Genomic DNA, 19,514 nt, shown 5'->3' on the forward strand with positions numbered 1-19,514 from the left:
CCAGGACTTGCAGGGCATGAAAGAACGAGACAACCTTCATCCAGAGAAGACAGATGATGGACGTCATTACTTAAGTCCTGCTAGCTACACGCTTAACAAAGAAGAGAGGGACAGCATGTTCGAATGTCTAACCAGCATCAAGGTCCCATCGGGATTCTCCTCCAATATAAAGGGTATAATAAATGTGCCAGAGAAGAAATTCCTAAACTTAAAGTCCCACGACTGCCACGTGCTTATGACGTAATTGCTTCCAGTTGCTTTAAGAGGAATTCTACCTCCACATGTACGTCTAGCCACCGTGAAGCTATGTGCATTCCTCAATGCAATTTCTCAGAAGGCAATCAATCCAGTGGAACTAGCTACTCTACAGAATGATGTAGTTCAATGTCTTGTCAGCTTTGAGTTGGTGTTCCCTCCATCCTTCTTTAATATCATGACACACCTCCTAGTTCATTTGGTGAAGGAGATTAGTATTTTTGGACCTGTGTTCTTACATAACATGTTCCCCTTTGAGAGGTTTATGGGAGTCTTGAAGAAATATGTGAAAGTCTATTCTAAGCCTGAAGGAAGCATCACCTAGGGCTATGGAACAGAGGAGGTCATTGAGTTCTATGTTGACTTTATTCCTAACCTTGCCCCGATTGGCGTTCCTGAATCACGACATGAGGGGAGACTCAGTGGTAAAGGAACTTTAGGGAAGAAAACATATATTGACATGGAAGACGATTATTTCAATAAAGCACACTACACAGTTCTTCAGAACTCGTCATTGGTGCATCCGTACATCGAGATACATAAGGAGTTCTTACGATCCAAGTTTCCAGGGAAGACTGAAGCTTAGATTAGGCGTCAGCACATGGAAAGTTTCAGTGGTTGGTTGCGAAAAGAATGTCAAGGTGATGACAATATTGATGAGCAACTGTATTTGTTGGCTAGGCAACCATCATGACATATCCTCACGTACCAAGGGTATGAGATAAATAGGAATACATTTTATACAGTTGCCCAAGATAAAAGGAGCACCAATCAAAATAGTGGTGTTCGCATAGATGGCATAGATCCAAATGGGAATATACAAACATATTATGGCCGCATAGAAGAGATATGGAAACTAGACTACGCACCTAATTTTAAAGTCCCTTTGTTCCGGTGCCAATAGGTGAAGCTGACTGGAGGAGGGGTAACAGTCGACAAAGAGTATGGAATGACAACAGTGGACCTCAACAATATTGGGTACAAAAATGAACCATTCGTCCTTGTTGCCGATGTGAGTCAGGTGTTCTATGTGAAAGACATGTCTACAAAATCAAAGAGAGGAAAAAACGAAGACATCAACTCAATGATCAATGAGCCAAAGCGCCACATAGTTCTTTCTGGGAAAATAAATATAGTGAGAATTAAAGACAAGTCAGACATGTCAGAAGATTATGAAAGAAATATCCGAATTCCACCCTTCATAGTGAAGAAAGATCCAAGCATCATGTTAAATGATGAAGACACTCCATGGTTACGACAAGATCATAACCAGGGGTCATACGTCAAGAAGAAATTCACTGTTGTGCCCGCATGATACAACGATGCATGTTTAATATATTATGTTTTAGAGATGGATATTATGTAATATGTTATGACTTCACATTGTAATATGTTTAATATATGTTTCAAATTTCACAAGTGTGTGACATAGTTTTAGAAAGTCTATATGAGATTCAAGAATTTATGACTAGTGTTTGATAAAACTTTCTTAAATGGGAAAATGAGCTATGTAACAATTGTAGATCTTGCTGAGATGACCAAACTTGGTATTCAGAGTTTTTTCATCTAAGGTCATTTAGTGTCTCATTTGAGCAAGTTTGACCAAGTCAAATTTGGTCAAATAAAAAAATAACACTTTGACTCTAGTATTATGAACTCTAAATGACTTCAAATTGAAAAGTTTTGAATACCAATTTTGTTAAACTCATCAAGATCTACAATTGTTGTTTTGGTCAACTTTCCATTTGAGAAAGTTTGGACGGTTCAAATTTGTGATTTTTAAATTTCGACGCCTACAAACTAGTTTTCGGAACCCTAGATTGTCTCAAATTGAAAAGTTTTGAATACCAAGTTTGTTCAGCTCATCAAGATCTGCAATCATTATATAGGCCATTTTTTCATTTGAGAAAGTTTGAATAAAATGTAGTTCAAATTTCACAAATGTGTGACATAGTTTTAGAAAGTCTATATGGGATTCAAGAATTTGTGACTAGTGTTTGATAAAACTTTCTCAAATGGGAAAATGAGCTATGTAATAATTGTAGATCTTGCTAAGATGATCAAACTTGTTATTCAGAGATTTTTCATCTGAGGTCATTTAGTGTCTCATTTGAGCAAGTTTGACCAAGTCAAATTTGGTCAAACGAAAAAATAACACTTTGACTCTAGTATTATGGACTCTAAATGACTTCTAATTGAAAAGTTTTGAATACCAAGTTTGTTAAACTCATCAATATCTACAATTATTATTTTGGTCAACTTTCCATTTGAGAAAGTTTGGATGGTTCAAATTTATGATTTTTAAATTTCGACGCCTACAAACTAGTTTTCGGAACCATAGATTGTCTCAAATTGAAAAGTTTTGAATACCAAGTTTGTTCAGATCATCAAGATATACAATCCTTATATAGGACATTTTTTCATTTGAGAAAGTTTTAACAAAATGTAGTTGAATTTCACAAGTGTGTGATATAGTTTTAGAAAGTCTATATGAGATTCAAGAATTTGTGACTAGTGTTTGATAAAACTTTCTCAAATGGGAAAATGAGCTATGTAACAATTGTAGATATTGCTAAGATGATCAAACTTGTTATTCAGAGATTTTTCATCTGAGGTCATTTAGTGTCTCGGTCGATAGAGTGCTCAAAGGTTACAGCAATGTTCCTCTTGACATTGAAGGCGGTAATGGGGAGAAGACACTAGGAGAAGCAGAGAAGACATTTATTCAATGGCGCAAACGCTTCATCATCATTCTTGGGATGCCACTGCTTCCCCTACCTCACCCTAGGTACGAATGAAAGTGAATGAAATATTATTTTCCATTAATTTTATATTGGCTTCAAAAACAGGGTCTCCCCCCAGCCTAGCCCAATCATTCATTCTCCATCTCATCATAGCGTCGCGGGGGGCGAGACAACTTCATCCCCACGGCGATCTCCAACTCCTACACCGGCCCCATCGCCTCCACAATGATCTCCAACTCCTACACCGGCCCCACCGCCTCCACAACGATCTCCAACGCCTCCATGCCGGTCTCCAACACCGGCCTCATCGCCTCCACGCCGATCTCCAACACCGCCCCCACCCCCTCCACAGCGACGCACTACAGAGACGTCTAAGGTCCCAGCGGCAAAGAAGACCCAAAAAAAGAGTTATTTCTCAAGAGATACTTCTTGAAAAGACTGATGAGCAAATAGCAGCTGAAGAAGACAAAAATGTGAAAGATTTTTTTATAGATATCCAAAAGCAGAGACAAGTGAAGCTTAAGGAAAAGTTGTACTTTTACATACCATGAGATCTGCTGAGGCAGAAGGTCGAAGCTCATAAGAAAAAGATGCTTAAACTTCATAAGCCTCCGCCACTATTAGACTATGACCGCTCCCTCATGAAGTCACATGATGCAGATAAGAAAAGGAAAAGAGCATCAGGGAAGGATGTCCCACAGCTCAGACAACAGAAGCAACCAATGCAAAATCTTGTTGTTGCTAATGAATATGGTTCCAACATAGAAGTCTATCGACCAGACAACTCTGGAGAAGTGTCGGTTCAAGACCTTAATGCTTTTTTTGAACTAACTGGTTTAACCTTGGATCAATTGATGGGCAAAGCTCCAATCCAGAACCTGGAAGTTGATACTTGGAAGACTTATAAATTTGGCAAAAGTCTGTACAACCCTGTGGCTCTGAATGAATTGGGTACGCAAATGTACTTGCTCAACAAGTGGTACATGCAAGCGTGTGGCAGGGGTGAGGAGTGGATCTTTGTTAGATTTGGAGACCATCATTACTTCCATGGCAATGACATCTTACATATTAGTTTTGAAGAATTGCATCAACTATACCACATGGATGCTCTGGACAAATCAATCATTGGCTCCTTTTGTTTGTAAGTGATTCGTACTTTTATTTGATAAACTCACTTCCATGCGTACGTGTATATAATTATCCTCACATGTAACTTATATTTATATATAGATTCCAGATGTCAGAGCCCCAAAGAATACAAGACACCAGTGTTGGCTTCATTGATCCTTATATCGTATTCAAAACCAATATTATTGCCAAGGAGCAGTGGGTATCTGAAGCACAGAAGAATATCATGAGGTTCTTCGTGAAGCAGCACGACAAGACAACAATACTTTTCCCGTACAACTTTGAGTAAGTGTTAATAATAATATAGTCTACACATTTTATGTAATATCAATACAACTTATATGCATGTATGTGTGTGTATAAACCAATGCAGGTTTCACTTGATACTCATTGTCATTGAGTTAAACTCAAGTCAGTTAGTAATCTTGGACTCGTTGAGAAAAGAGCGGGCACTATACCAAGATATGATAGACATTATCCAGGGGTAATTTCGATCTCTCGCGCACAACTATTATTGAATAGACTTTACCATAATTTATTAACGATCGTACATTATTGGTCGCACAGGGTTTGGAAAGAGTTTATTCGGCAACACCGCAAGGATTGCAAGGCACCACTTAATGTAGTTGAAATACCACTAAGTTGTACTATATGTACTTCCCCACGTGTTTAATTACTATATCGTACTTCAATTTACGTGTGAGATGGTGAGAATAATCTTCTTCTCGTACAGTGGTGTTTGCGGCAGCAACCAGGTAATAACTTGTGTAGATACTATGTTTGTGAATTTATTACTGCACACATAATAAGAACTCCTAAAGATGTCCTCAGAGTACGTATATATCAAATTTTTATTTATTTTTAAATGAATATATATATATGTATTAATACTTTTCCTTTTATTTCAAATGCAAGACTGAATGGTTGAAACAAAGGGTCATGCAAAAAGACCATCTGAAAGCAGTTCAAGAGTCAATAGCAGGATTTCTTCTAGAAAAAGTGTTAAATCCTAACGGCGAGTTCTACTTTGATCCTAAGGAATAAATGATGTAAATTAAATGTTTATTGATATCGTTATTTTGGAGAACAAGATTATGAAAGTGTTGTATATATACATATATATCTATAATATATATAGTTTCATACTTTATTCGAATATAATAATGCTTGAGATGAGAATTAGATGTAATTATATGCGTGCGTGTATTTATATTAGCAGTGTAGAATATGTACATAAAAACATATTATATATTAAACAAATATGTGTAACTAAACTGAAAACAAATTAAACAAAAAAAAAAGAAAAAGAAAATGAACCTTTAGTCCCGGTTGGGGTTACCAACCGGGACTAAAAGTCCCTCTTTAGTCCCGGCTCGATGATCCGGGACTGAAGGTTCCACCTTTAGTCCCGGGATCGTTGTCCCGGCGTGGTAACCAGGACTAAATGCCATTACCGCCCGAGACAACAAGGACATCCTATAGTAGTGTATCGACGATAACACTCGTGCTAATGGGAACGCTCTCCATCATCTAGTAGCTGAAGAAGTGATAGACGGAGTACCAATTAAGGTAACAGTCTTTTTTCCTCTAACTAAATAGCTAGGGCGAAGACAATTATAAATAACTACATTGTGACAATATAGCTTTAATTCTGATTCGATTGCACAACAGGTGGTTGATAAAGTTGGAATAATTCCTAAAGTTGGTATGACTTATGAATCAGAGGTCAAAGCTTATGAGATGTGTTATGGTGGGCCAGACCTACCAGAGAAAGAGGAAGGCAAGTGGCTGAGCGAGATCGCGAGCATGCAGGCAGCATCCACGAGCGGCGCGAGATTGAGCGCGATCACTGTGCCTGGCTTGAGGTTGTTAGATCAGGAGAGTAAAACTAGGAGTTTGTTTTCATCTTGTAACAAAAGGGAGCCTATAAGGCTTAGACAATTGCTTAATAAAGATTTAGCCTGGGATTGAGACACCTCGTCTCCCTGGCGTCCAGCACATAGTTCACGGTAAGCCCTTGGCGCTGCGTTCGTCGACTCGCCGACGACGGCGACTCCAGTTCATCAGCGCCCGGTTCATTCGTGCTCTGCCACTTCCTATCCCTATCACCTCCGTCCCCTTCCTAGCCGAGTAGGCCGTAACAACCTGGTATCAGAGACCATGGCGTCCTTGGCTCCGGTCATTCCCACCACCGCTCCACCCTCCTCCGGCATGGTTTCAACTACCACCGCCCCACCCTCCACCGTCGTGTCCTCCTCCAACATCGTCACCACCTTGTCATTACCCACCCGTCAACTTCAGTCCATTGAACCCACGGCCGAAGCGTTCGGCCACCTCGCCGCGGCCATCTATGCCATGCAGAGGCAGATCGAGGACTTGTCCATGCGCATGTCCTCCGTCGAGAGCCGGCCACCTATTCCGCCAATGTCATACCCCTATGGCCTTCCGGGTTACGGTGGTATCCCGACACTGCCACCCCCGGCCTAGGTTAGCTTCGAGCTTTTCTCCGTTCCACCGTTCCAGACCCCGGTACCAGCCTTCTCCACCCCACCCACCACGTCCTTGCCTCCACCATCCATGGGGGTGCCAATCACCTACATTCAATTTCCACACTCGCCCTCACCAGTGCCATCGATGTCATCCATCCTCGGTGGCTTCTGTCCAGCGTCGTCCTAATCCATGCCATCCGCACCCGTGTGCTACACCTCTACACACCCCAACATACCTCATGAATCTAGCCACCCCACTGTCCCACGCTACCAAAAACTCTCATTCCCCACCTACGACGACAAAGATGATCCACTGGGCTGGCTCAACAAATGTGAACAATTCTTCTAGGGCTTGCAAACACGCCATGCCGATTGGGTCTGGCTGGCATCCTACCACTTAACCGGGGTGGCGCAGCAATGGTACCTCGTCCTCGAGGGCGACTGCGGTCGACCGACATGGGAGGAGTTTCGGTAGCTCTGTCACCAGCGCTTTGGGCCGCTGTTGAGCACCAACCATTTGTCTGATCTGGCGCGCCTGCCGTTCACGTCGACGGTTGATGCATACATGGAGGCTTTTCAGGCCCGCGCGGCTCACACTAGCCGCCTAGCCCCACTACAGAAGGCGCAGCTCTTCATCGGCGGTCTACCGGATCACATTCGCGTCGATGTCGAACTCCATGAACCGCAGGACCTCCAGGGCGCAATGCTCCTGGCCCGTGCCTACGAGCGCCAGAACACACCTCATCAGGTGGCCTTGCCAATGCCGTCACTCCATCCTCCTAGGCGGGCGCCCAGGGTACCTGCCGCTATGCCAGCCCCGACCACGACGCCGAGCGCCCCAAGGGGCTCCACAGCACCAGCAGCGCTCCCGTTCAAGCGCCTGTCCCTGGAAGACATGGCCCTTCGCTGCAAGCAAGGGTTGTGTTATAACTGTGACGAACCGTATGTCCAGGGGCACAAGTGTGCGCGTCTCTTCTTCCTAGAGGCGCCAGACGACGATGACGCAGCACAGGAGGTCTAGGCAATGGAGCCACCGCCGTTCGACCCGAAGGCGCCAATGATCTTCCTCTCGGCGATCATCGGCATCTGCACCGAGGAGACGATGCAGCTTCGCGTTCACATCGGCTAGCACGCATTCACGACCCTCCTCGACTCTAGATCCATGCATAACTTCATCAGCACAGGGGCAGCGCGGCGCATCGGCCTCAGCTTCAGCGACAGTGCCGGCGCACATGTTGTCGTCGCCAACGGCGACCGCGTCGCGTGTCGTGGCCTTGCGCATGATGTGGGCATGCGGATTGGGGTGGAGGACTTCAAGGTCGACTACTACTCCATTCTGCTCGATTGCTACGATATGGTGCTCGGCATAGCGTGGCTTCGGACTCTCGGCCCGATCCTGTGGGACTTCGACGCTCTGCGGATGGCGTTCACATGCCACGGGCGCCGGGTCCTCTGGAAGGGCCTCGGAGTGCCACGCTCCGTTGTCTAGTGCGCGGGACGTATTCACGCAGGCCACCTCTACACCGCCAAGGGGACCGAGGGGGCACTGCTCGAATGCCTCCTCGACACCTACGACGACGTCTTCGCAGCACCGATGGGCCTACCGCCGGGCCGGCCGTGCGATCATAGGATCCACCTCAAGCCGGCCACCGACCCAGTCACCATCTGGCCATATAGGTATCCCCAACTCTAGAAGGACGAACTGGAGAGGCAGTGTGAAGAGATGCTCCAATGGGGGATCATCCGTATCAGCACGTCCCCATTTTCGGCACCCATCATCCTTGTCAAGAAATCCGACACGTCATGGTGGTTTTGCGTCGATTACAGGGCGCTGAACACGGTGATAGTGAAGGACAAGTTCCCCATTCCTATCATCGAGGAGCTGCTCGATGAGCTGCACGGCGCCAAAATTTTCACCAAACTTGACCTCCGATCGGGCTACCATCAGGTGCGCGTCCACCCCGACGACGTGGCAAAAACGGCGTTCCGGACGCACCATGGCCACTTCGAATTCCTTGTCATGCCGTTCGGCCTCTCGAACGCGCCATCGACGTTCCAGGCGCTCATGAACTTCATCCTCAAGCCATTCCTCCGCCGGTGCGTACTTGTATTCTTTGATGACATCCTCGTCTATAGCATAATGTGGACAGAACACCTGTAGCAGCTCCGCACCGTCCTCAACGTCCTTTGCGAGCACCACCTCCACATCAAGCGCTCCAAGTGCTCTTTCACAGAGCCATCGGTGCACTACCTCGGTCACGTCATCATGGGGGCCAGTGTCGCCATGGACACCTCCAAGGTGACCACGGTCCAGGCCTAGCTGCAACCAATATCAACCCGGGGGCTACGTGGCTTCTTGGGCCTCGCCGGCAGTTACTGGCGATTCATCCATAACTATGGTGCCATCGCCACGCCACTCACACAGCTACTGTAGAAGAACAACTTCCAGTGGATCGATGCCACGTCCACGGCCTTCGGCGAGCTGAAGGCGGCGCTATCGGCAGCGTCTGTCCTCCACTTGCCGGACTTCACCCGCAACTTCGTCGTCGACTGTGATGCCTCCGGGTCTGACTTCGGTGCGGTGCTGCACCAAGACGATGGGCCGATCGCCTTCTTCAGCCGGCCGTTCGCCGCACACCACCTCAAGTCCACGGCATACGAATGCGAACTCATAGGCTTGGTGCAGGCGGTCCGGCATTGGAGGCCCTACCTCTGGGGGCGTGCTTTCATCGTCCGTACCGACCACTATGCTCTCAAGTTCCTCCTCGACCAACGCCTATCGATGATCCCACAAAATCACTGGGTTAGCAAACTTTTCAGATATGATTTCCAGGTGGAGTATCGTCAAGGTCGCCTCCACATCGTTGCCGACGCCTTATCACGGCATGATGGCGAGGCGCCCCTACTGGCCGCACTTCTAGACTCAGCGCCATACCTAGTAGCGCTGTCCATCCCCACGTTCCAGCTCTTCACGGACCTATGAGCCGAGCTAGAGGACTCCGATGCCCTACGCGCATGCCAGGACGCCATCGCGGCGGGCGCCCATGGGGACGCCTGGTGGGTACACGACGACCTCATCCTTCATGACAGCCGTGTGTTCGTGCCCGCCATGGCAAAGGTGCTCGATGACGTGCTCCGACTGGCTCACACCGGGGCGCATGAGGGGATCCAGAAGACGCTCCAGTGTCTCCGCGTGGAGTTCTACGTGGAGCATGACCACTGCATCGTCCGTGACTTCGTCATGTCATGCGCGACATGCCAACGCAACAAAACGGAGGCGCTCCACCCTGCCGGCCTTCTTCAACCTCTGCCTGTGCCATCCCGCGTTTGGGTGGACATCTCCATCGACTTCATCGAAGCTCTGCCCAAGGTGCATGGAAAAAGCATCATCCTCACTGTTGTGGATAGGTTTTTGAAGTACGCGCACTTCATCGCATTGGGGCACCCGTACACTGCTGCATCGGTAGCCCGCGCCTTCTTCCATGACATTGTTCGGCTACACGGCTTCCCTGACTCCATCGTTAGCGACCACGACCCTACCTTCACCGGTCGCGTCTGGCGCAATCTTTTTCGCCAGGCAGGAGTATAGCTGCGCTTCAGCACGGCATCTCACCCCTAGATGGACGGCCAATCTGAGGTGGTGAACAAGGCCATCGCAATGTATTTGCGGTGCCTCACCGGCGACCGTCCACGCGATTGGCTCGACTGGCTTCCATGGGCTGAATTTTGCTATAACACGGCCTTCCACTCCACGCTACGCACTTCGCCATTTGCCGTCATCTACGGCCGTCCTCCCTCGGACCTGCTGTCGTACACGCCAGAGAGGGCGCACACGGCCGCTGTGGACGTGATGCTGGCCAACCATGACAAGTTTCTCGTGGAGGTCCGCGCCCGCCTGCTCCAAGCATAAGAACATGCTCGGCGTTCCTATGATGCCAAGCATCACGCGCTCACGCTCTTAGTAGGCGACTGGGTGTGGCTTCATCTTCTACACCCTCCCACGAAGACCTTGGTCCCTGGAGGTCGCGGCAAGCTTGGGCCTAAGTTCGTTGGCCCGTACCAAGTCATCGAACAGGTGAATGTGGTGGCCTACTGGTTGAAGCTTCCCGAGGGCACCCGCATACATGACGTCTTCCATGTTGGGGTGCTCAAGCCGTTCCACGGCACCCCGCCGTCCGACGCCCCGGTCCTTCCTCCTCTTCGCCATGGACGGCCGCTCATGCACCTAGAACGCGTGCTATGCTCCAGTCTCCACCATGGGGAGTGGTACATTCTTGTGCAATGGGTCGACATGCCGGCGTCCAAAGCAACCTGGGTGCAAGCTAAGGAGTTCCGCACGGCGCATCCAGACTTCCAGCTCGAGGATGAGCTATTTCTCAAGGGAGGGAGAGATGTTATGGTGGGCCAGACCTACCAGAGAAAGAGGAAGGCAAGTGGCTGAGCAAGATCGCGAGCATGAAGGCAGCGTCCACGCGCGACGCGAGATTGAGCGCGATCACCGCGCCTGGCTTGAGGTTGTTAGATCAGGAGAGTAAAACTAGGAGTTTGTTTTCATCTTGTAACAAAAGGGAGCCTATAAGGCTTAGACAATTGCTTAATAAAGATTTAGCCTGGGATTGAGACACCTTGTCTCCCTGGCGTCCAGCACACAGTTCACGGTAAGCCCTTGGCGCTGCATTCGTCGACTCGCCGACGACGGCGACTCCAGTTCATCAGCGCCCGGTTCGTTCGTGCTCTGCCACTTCCTATCCCTATCACCTCCGTCCCCTTCCCAGCCGAGTAGGCCGTAACAAGATGTATAATGCCTATGCTGGTAATGTTGGGTTCAGTATAAGAAAGAGCCAGACAAGGAATCGAGGAGATGGTAGTATATGTCAAAAATATATTGTTTGTAGTTGCCAAGGACATGGAGAAACTCAGACATCAAAGGATAGTACAAGGATAGGTTGTGATGCACGTGTTCAGTTTAGTGTCAGTAGAGAGGGGACTTGGACAGTGCAAAAGGTTGTACTTGATCACAATCATTATCTTGCTAGTCCAAATAAATTGCATAAGCTGAGATCCCAACGACATGTTGTAGAAGCGGACAGGATGTTGATTAACCAGATACGACAAGCTGGAATGAAGCCAACACAGGTATATGAGTTTATGAAGGAGTTTTATGGAGGATCTGAGAAAGTTCCATTCTCAAAGATGGACTGCAAAAATAAAATTGGTCGTGAGCGTAGGAAGTACTTAGAATCAAATGATGCTCAAACAGTTTTAGAATACTTGAAGAATAAGCAGATAGAAGATCCTACATTCTTTTATGCCATTCAAATAGATGAGGACGATGGTCGGATGGCTAATTTCTTTTGGGTAGATGGTCAGTCTATCATGGATTATGCATGCTTTGGTGACGTTGTGTCATTTGACACCACTTTTCAAACTAATAAGGTTGAAATGCCATTTGCACCATTTGTTGGAACCAACCATCATAAGCAAACAATAATTTTTGGTGCTGCTTTGGTATTTAATGAGACCATTGAATCATTTGTTTGGCTCTTTGAAACCTTTCTAACAGCAATGTCAGGAAAGCATCCAAGTACAATTTTCATCGATCAAGACGCAACCATGGCAGGAGCAATTGCCTACGTATTTAGGAATACAAGCCATCGTCTCTGTTTGTGGCACATCTATCTTAACGCCACTAAACATCTCGGGCATGTAATTTAGAAGCACCCTGATAAGTTTCTACCTAATTTTAAGAGATGTGTGTATGAAGATAGATCTAAAGATATGTTCATCCAGAAGTGGCATGAATTGTCGAGTAAGTATGACCTTGAGAAGAACCAATGGATGGCAAACCTATATGATTTGAGAAAAAGGTGGGCTATTGTCTACCGTGATTCATTTACAGCTAATATGGCCTCGACTCAAAGGAGTGAAGGCATGAACAATGTATTCAAGAAAAGATTCCGTAGGAGACTTGGACTTTCAGAGCTTCTTGTTCACTTGGGTGCATTTTCTATATTGAATGCACCTAGGCCAAAACCGACCGACGCGCAGCACCTGGTCCGGCCCGCACGCTCCCGAGCCGGCCTCGCGCGCACCACCTGGTCCGGCCCACCCTCCTGCAAACCGCCTCCACTTCCACCGCCTCCACTTCCTCTCTTCAGTTGCCGCTACTCTCTTCCTCGCGAGCAACTGCCGTATTCAGTTGTCGTCGCGCGCGCTGCGCCGCCGTGATTCACGCGCTCCGCCGATAAAACCGCCCCCACTCCCTCTTCATTTGCTGTTGCTCCCCCACCCCGTACTCCCCCACCCCGCTCCCCCTCCATTTGCCGCTGCACCGCGGTGTTTTCCACGCTCATTGAGCTTCTGCTCCACCTACAGAACCGCATTGCCCCACCCTTTTTCCGCCGCCAGTTGCCGCTGCGCCGCGATTCTGGTCCGCTCAGATTCGGGGCGGCGCACTCGGATTTGGTCGCCTGCAGAGCAAGCTGCACTACAACAGCGCAATCGCTGGATTTCCTGACCTAGGGGTTCGAGCGTCGCCGTGTTGAGGCGCTCCCATCGTTTCGTCCGATCCGCGGTCTCGTGTAAGTCATCTCCCATTCAAAACCCTACCGAAATCTATTTTGTAGCCTCGATTGGATGCGGACTTGTGTAACTATATTTTTTACGATGACTTGTGTAACTAGCTTATTATCTTAGTTGTAACTGGTAGGGTGTTCTAGTTGTATTTGGTTGACATTTCATCTAAAAATCAACTGATTTTGTAACTGTTGCTGCAACTGACTTAATTTTGAAGGTGCATCTCTAGTGTTTTATTGGTTGCAATTGGTTAACAATGCCGGTTCATTCATTCTCGGGTCTATATGTAGAGGATGCTGTTCAATTTTTGTTTGCTTTTGAGCTATGGCTCAGGGGCTCAATGATACCATTTTTTGGTGGTGTGTGTATATATGCATGAATTGGGACTTTTGTTTGGATTACCTCACAAGTGTTTGGTTTACATGGATCTTACAAGTTCTGCGTTGTTAACCCTGCTTGGTTGTGCCCCCTAGGGGCCAGCAGATAATTCTCAGCCTTAATTGTCTATCCTTAAAGTTATTTCTAAATTTAGCGTTTCATTCAAATGATATGCTAAATTACTAAACCTCAGCCATAGTGTTCAGTCCTGATAGTTAATGCTTATTTAGTGTTTCATTTCAAACTTTATAATACAGTGCACAAGTGCTAACTTTGTTTCAATCATACATCCATGTCTGTTGTCCATTACTTGATCCAGATTGTATACCATTTCATTAGTGAAACTGTCTACTGCTAAATAAGTCAAACAAGTGAATAACTGGCTACATATCCTTTTGTTGCAATTGGCTATTTTATGCTTGTTGCTATTGGAGGATCCGGTCAATTACAATTGTTCCATTTTTTTGTAACTATATTTTTTTGTGATGACTTGTGTATCTAGCTTATTATCTTAGTTGTAACTGGTAGGGTGTTTAGTTGTAATTGGTTGACAATTCAACTGAAACTCAAGTGAATTGTAACTGTTGCTGCAACTGACTTAATCTGAAGGTGCATCTCTAGTGCTATATTGGTTGCAATTGGTTGACAATGCAATTTTTGTTATTCTTTTTTTTGTCAACTGGCTTTTGCCATTACTCTAATATGTATTTTTATGTGTATCATCTTTTAGGTTGTTGTATTCTGATATGTATGTTTTTTTTGAATGGTAGTGGTTATAATGAATACAGAAGGGAATGTATCAGGTGCTCAGGGCAGTGACCCCCCCCCCGGCGTTCCCCCCGTTTTGCTGTGTAGGAGCAGAAAAAGTTGAAAGTATACAAGTCGAAGAACGACAGGAAGAAGAGATTAAGGCTCCCCGGTTCCCCCCGACCTGACGTTGATAGTGAAGTACAGGAAGGATAGGAAAGTGAACAATGTGCCCAAGATCCAGATTTTGATCCTGGCGCTGATGGTGATGCAGGGAGTGAACAACAGGGAGAGCATGATGCCGAGGTTGGCGGTGATGGTGACACTGGCGCTGATGGTGATGCAGTGAATGTAGTCAATAAGAAGAGGCCCCGCAAGCAGCCTCCCTGCAATTCGGTGCTCTCCTTCCAAATTTCAAGAACTTCTTAAAGCTCTCCCTGGCGACCTCAAAGATAAAGTAAAGGCAAGGGGTTTTCGTGGACTGTTGGGATTTGAACCAAGCTTTCTGGATAGGAAATTGCTCACCTGGCTTATGTTGAGGCTCAACCCAGAAACGATGAAATTAGAGCTTGGTGGTGGTAAAGAGATTGCAATTACTGAGCACACTGTTTGGTGCGTGTTCCAGTTACCAAAAGTTGGTGGTGATCCACCTGCTATGTCTGATGCTGAAGCTCATTTTAGGCGGAATGAGTTGGGACAACAAATCTGTCCCAGTACATACAAAAGGCTGGGTATTAGGATTTCAGATATTGTGGATGGACTGAATAGCAAGACGCTTACTGGGGATTTGGGTCTCAGGGCATTCTTTATGGCTGCATTCGAGTCTCTACTTTTCTCTAACACCTATAGTTGCATCAGGCTTGAGGATGTGATGTATACTGAGGATTTGGACAATATTGGCAAGATTAATTGGTGCAAAGCAGTAGTGGACAACCTTAGCAAAGCTGCACGTTTGTATAGAAAGGATTTCGCGGCGAAGGGCGTCCATGCACCTCTCATAGGCTATGGTATCTTTCTGATGGTAAGTGTTTTTTGTGTTTCTCCCACAGCTGATTATCGATCTTTTTTATCTAGCATCCTTTGTATTTTTGACTAGTATTTTCTGTAGTAGTTTTTGTTGCATTTATTGGCTTGTCACACTAGTAGTATTTTCTGGCTGTGTAGTAGTTTCTCCAAACACACAATTTGTTCATGGCAAGAGTTGCAACTGGGTCATGGCACCAGTAGCAACTGTGTAGTAGTTTTTTGTTGCAATTGGGTCATGTCTCCAGTAGCAATTGGTCTCCTGTTGTTTTATTTTTGTTTTTTTATACATGTAGATGCTATATGTCGATCACTTGTAGCATGGGCTACAGTTAGACTCATTCGCTCTGCCCCGATGTGCTATATTGGACAGTAAAACTATCGATAGAATTTCAATGTTGGATCGCAGGGGAGATGTCCCAGACAATGCTATTTAGTATGGCAACCTTAGGGTAAGCTGCTGATAATCAGTTTTTTCTTTTTTTTCTTTTGCATGTTGTTTTTTATCCAGTATGTGATTTTACGTTTCTGATAACCAGTTTCATTTTTTTGGTTTTTAAAAAACCTGCAGTTGAGAAGTATTGCCGCCACATGTTATACCCCCCCCCCCCCCCCCCGCTTTTGTTCCTGCTGCTGCTGCTGCTGCTCCTTGCCCTGCTACTGCTGCTCCTTGCCCTGCTACTGTTCCTAAGGGAACTTCTTATGCTGCTGGTACTTCAGCTGACGTGGCTGGCACACATCATGACCCTGGTGGGCATGCTGCCATGGAGCTTCAGCCTCCTGTTCTACACCAATATCCAAGCTTTAGTTCTGCTTTTGGCCAGAGCATTGCTCATGTAGTTAGAAGAAGTAGGAAGTCAGAGGCGCATAAGATATTGAAGGCTTTTGATGATAGTACGACCCAGGCCCAGACCTACGCGACCAAGGCTGCTAAGTACATTACTATGGCCAACGATCTGATGGCAAAAAGTCACCATGAGTGCTTTAGTGCTATTCAGAAGCTGCTTGCTGATGCCCAGGCTGATAGGGAAGCTGCTAACGAGCGTAGGAGGGGAAAGAGGAGGAAAAAGAATAAACCTGCAGCATCAGGTACTTGTCGCAGTTTTTAACGTATTCACATTGCAATTACTAATATATATGCGTTGAAATTGGGTGTCTCATACAAGTTTGAAGTTTTTATCATCAGTTTGTTTGCCAGACTAACAAATGTTTTATGTTTGGTGTCTCTTTTTTTGGTATGCAGCAGCAGGTAAATCAGCTGTTGATCAAGATCAACGCAATGCAACAGGTGACGAAGAAGATGCTTTACAAGAAGAAACTGTTGGAGGAAATTCTGGAGGACATATTCCAACTTTTCAACCACCACCAGGTACTTTTTTGTTGCATTTTGTCTTTCAGCTTATATTTTCCTTTTTTCAAAGTTACAGATCCTCAATCTCAAATTCGACAACCAGCTAACAGTGAGTCAAGTAGCGGCAATGTTGATGCCCAGTCATCTCAGATCAGCCCCCATCCACGCCGCCAACACCTAGTAGCAATGTTGATGCCCAGGAGAAAGGCAGATCAAGTAATTCTTTTCCATGGATCCCCTCTCTTTTTTGCTGTATTCATTATGAGTTTTCTTTTTTCCCGTTTGCCATCCTAATTTTTATATACTTTTCTTTTCATCTACCCTAGCACCGCCTCCATTGCGTGGTCCTTCACAGGGGTTGGAGTCCATAATAAACCAGCTACAAACATCCATGCTTGTTGACCCCTCCACTAACCATGTGACATGATGATCATTTCATACTATAGTAATTCATGTAGCATTAATATTGTAATTGGATTGACTTATTGGTTGCAATTTGTATTCTACAGAACATAACCAGTGAGATTGGAGATGCATCCAGGCAACCATAGCCTACCAATCTTGAAGATGAGACACGGAAAAAGGAGGCATCAGATCACATGGAGGATCCATTGACGACCTCAAGTATCCGCCACGAAGTTAGCGCATCTGCTGTAAGCTATTTATGACACAAACACACACACAATTATATTTTTATGTAGGCAGCCTTTTTTTGTGTCTGTTTGCATATATATAGCTTTTTTTAATAGGTTGCAGCTCACTGTAATTTTCCATTTTTTTCCAAGCCTCTTGGTGCTGGTCGTAAGAAAATGAAAGCTGTTCGAAGGGCACCTGCCAGGAAGAAGAGGTCTACGGCTCGTCTTAGGAAAGAGCAGCAAGCGCCGTGATCAACATGAGAAATGGCTGTGTCAGATGCGCGATCAAGCTAATGAAGAGATTGCTAAGTTGAAGAGCAGCGTCGTTGGTGAGGCAGGGCCCAACGCAGCTGCATCTGATGCATCTTTTCCAGATGAACCAATCGATGACATTAAGTGCTTAACCCCACCTGTCCAGTTGTCTCAAGAGGAACGTGAACAAGGATCACAAGACTTCAATCAGTTCCAAAAGAAGATCTTCAAACATGTGGGAGAGCGGTTGAAGAAGAAGCCAAGGAAGTACATATCTCCTTTCCTAATCCCCAATAGCCGCCCGAAAGTACCATTGGCAAAGGCTCTAGCTCTGAGGATCAAGATCGCGTCTGATGAGAAGCTAAGAGAGTAATCACCCTCACATCATTGTTGCAAACAACATACATCAGTGTTGCAATTAGCTTTCTATCTTCTAATTTTTTTATTTTTCTGGTAACATATTCTGTTTTTCTGCCAACTACACAGGATGGCTCTGATTGATTTCAGCATCTTTTGCTCTTTTGATGGCAATGATCTACTTACCAGTTTTGCGGATGACAAAGATGGTGACTCTTCTGTTCTAGATTTCACTGTTCACTGTCTCCGTTATGATGATATTGTCCACAAGGAAAATTCAATCGGATATAGGCTGTTCCTCACCACCGGCTTCTATGTGAGTTTTTACTGAACCCCCATACACACTTTTTCTGTTTTGCACATTAGCTGTTGTTTTAATCTTCGCATATTTTTGTTTCCTCCAGCACCGGGTAAATGGCGTTAAGAGCGTCTACACAGATGATGGAAAAACTGAGACCGATGAATTCACTGTATTAAGACAGCACCTTGAGAATGAAGTCGAGCATTATCCTGATTTAACCAAAGCAAAGCTGGTTAGTATCTGATTTTATTTTGATTGGTTTTGCTTTTTCTCTCTCTTTTTTTAAATGTTTTTGGAACTGATCCAAAAACTGGATGCATCATACTCATCTGATGTGTAATTAACCAGCAAAGTAGTTCCACTGCAAATGTTAATTAACCAGGTTGCAATTGTGTCACATCCCATGTTGCAAATGGTGTACAGTAGGTGTAGACAGCAACTATTTTTTGTGTTTACTCAACTGATGCATGATACTACAACATACGCATGCAGATATTTATTCCAGTATGTGTTGGGAAGCATTATTTTGTTTACTGCATCAATCAAATTCACAATCGGATCGATATCCTGGACTCAATTGACTATTATTGGGCAGACACTAGCCCTGCATCACACCACGAGCCCATTTTTGAGAAGATCCCCATCATAAGTGTTGTATTCCAGAAGGTCAGCAAGAAAAAATTCCCTCAAATTGAGAAATGGAGCAGGCCATTCGTTGAGGTCCCAAAACAAGGCGGGCCTAGTGATTGCATGTTTTTCCTTTGGAAATATATGGAATTTTGGGATGGCGAGAAGCTGAACACAGACATCAATCCAGTGAGCATTTCCTTCTTTTTTTTTGCCCCCACATTTTCTTTGTGTTCAAATGTATATATGAGCTGCATGTTCTACTATCATTTTCAGCAGTCTGAAATGTTTTTTTTCTCTTTCTTCTTCACTGTGTTTTTAGTTCAAGGGCATGATATACAGGGTAGAGCTCATGCACTACTTGGTGTTTCATCCACTGAACCAGGCTGACCTACCCGACGAACTGGATGTTTATAGGATTGGTGGAAGGAAGATACTTTGGGATGCTGAGCAATGATGAACTTTTCATGACATGTTGTGTTTTTTGTTTCGCGTGTCATTGATGTTTATCAGCATCACGGACATTGTGTGTGTTTGTTAGTAAGATGATATCTGTGTATGTTTACACTGTATGAAAACTATGTGTCATAGCTTTTGCAACTCCTCAAGCACTCGTGTTGTAACTGGTTTAAAGACTTATTGTAAATTGCA

At 45.5% G+C, this 19,514-nt stretch overlaps 1 protein-coding gene across 1 annotated transcript; it reads left to right on the top strand.

The window, feature by feature from the left end:
• The first annotated feature begins 11,410 nt into the window (after positions 1-11,410).
• LOC136507195 (protein FAR1-RELATED SEQUENCE 5-like) lies at positions 11,411-12,844 on the top strand. Its single transcript, XM_066501994.1, has 2 exons — positions 11,411-12,278; positions 12,381-12,844. The coding sequence occupies exons 1-2, from the start codon at positions 11,411-11,413 to the stop codon at positions 12,842-12,844; spliced, it is 1,332 nt and encodes a 443-aa protein (XP_066358091.1).
• Positions 12,845-19,514: the final 6,670 nt, after the last annotated feature.

Source organism: Miscanthus floridulus, chromosome 15 (assembly GCF_019320115.1).
Source record: "Miscanthus floridulus cultivar M001 chromosome 15, ASM1932011v1, whole genome shotgun sequence".
Lineage (NCBI taxonomy): Eukaryota > Viridiplantae > Streptophyta > Magnoliopsida > Poales > Poaceae > Miscanthus > Miscanthus floridulus.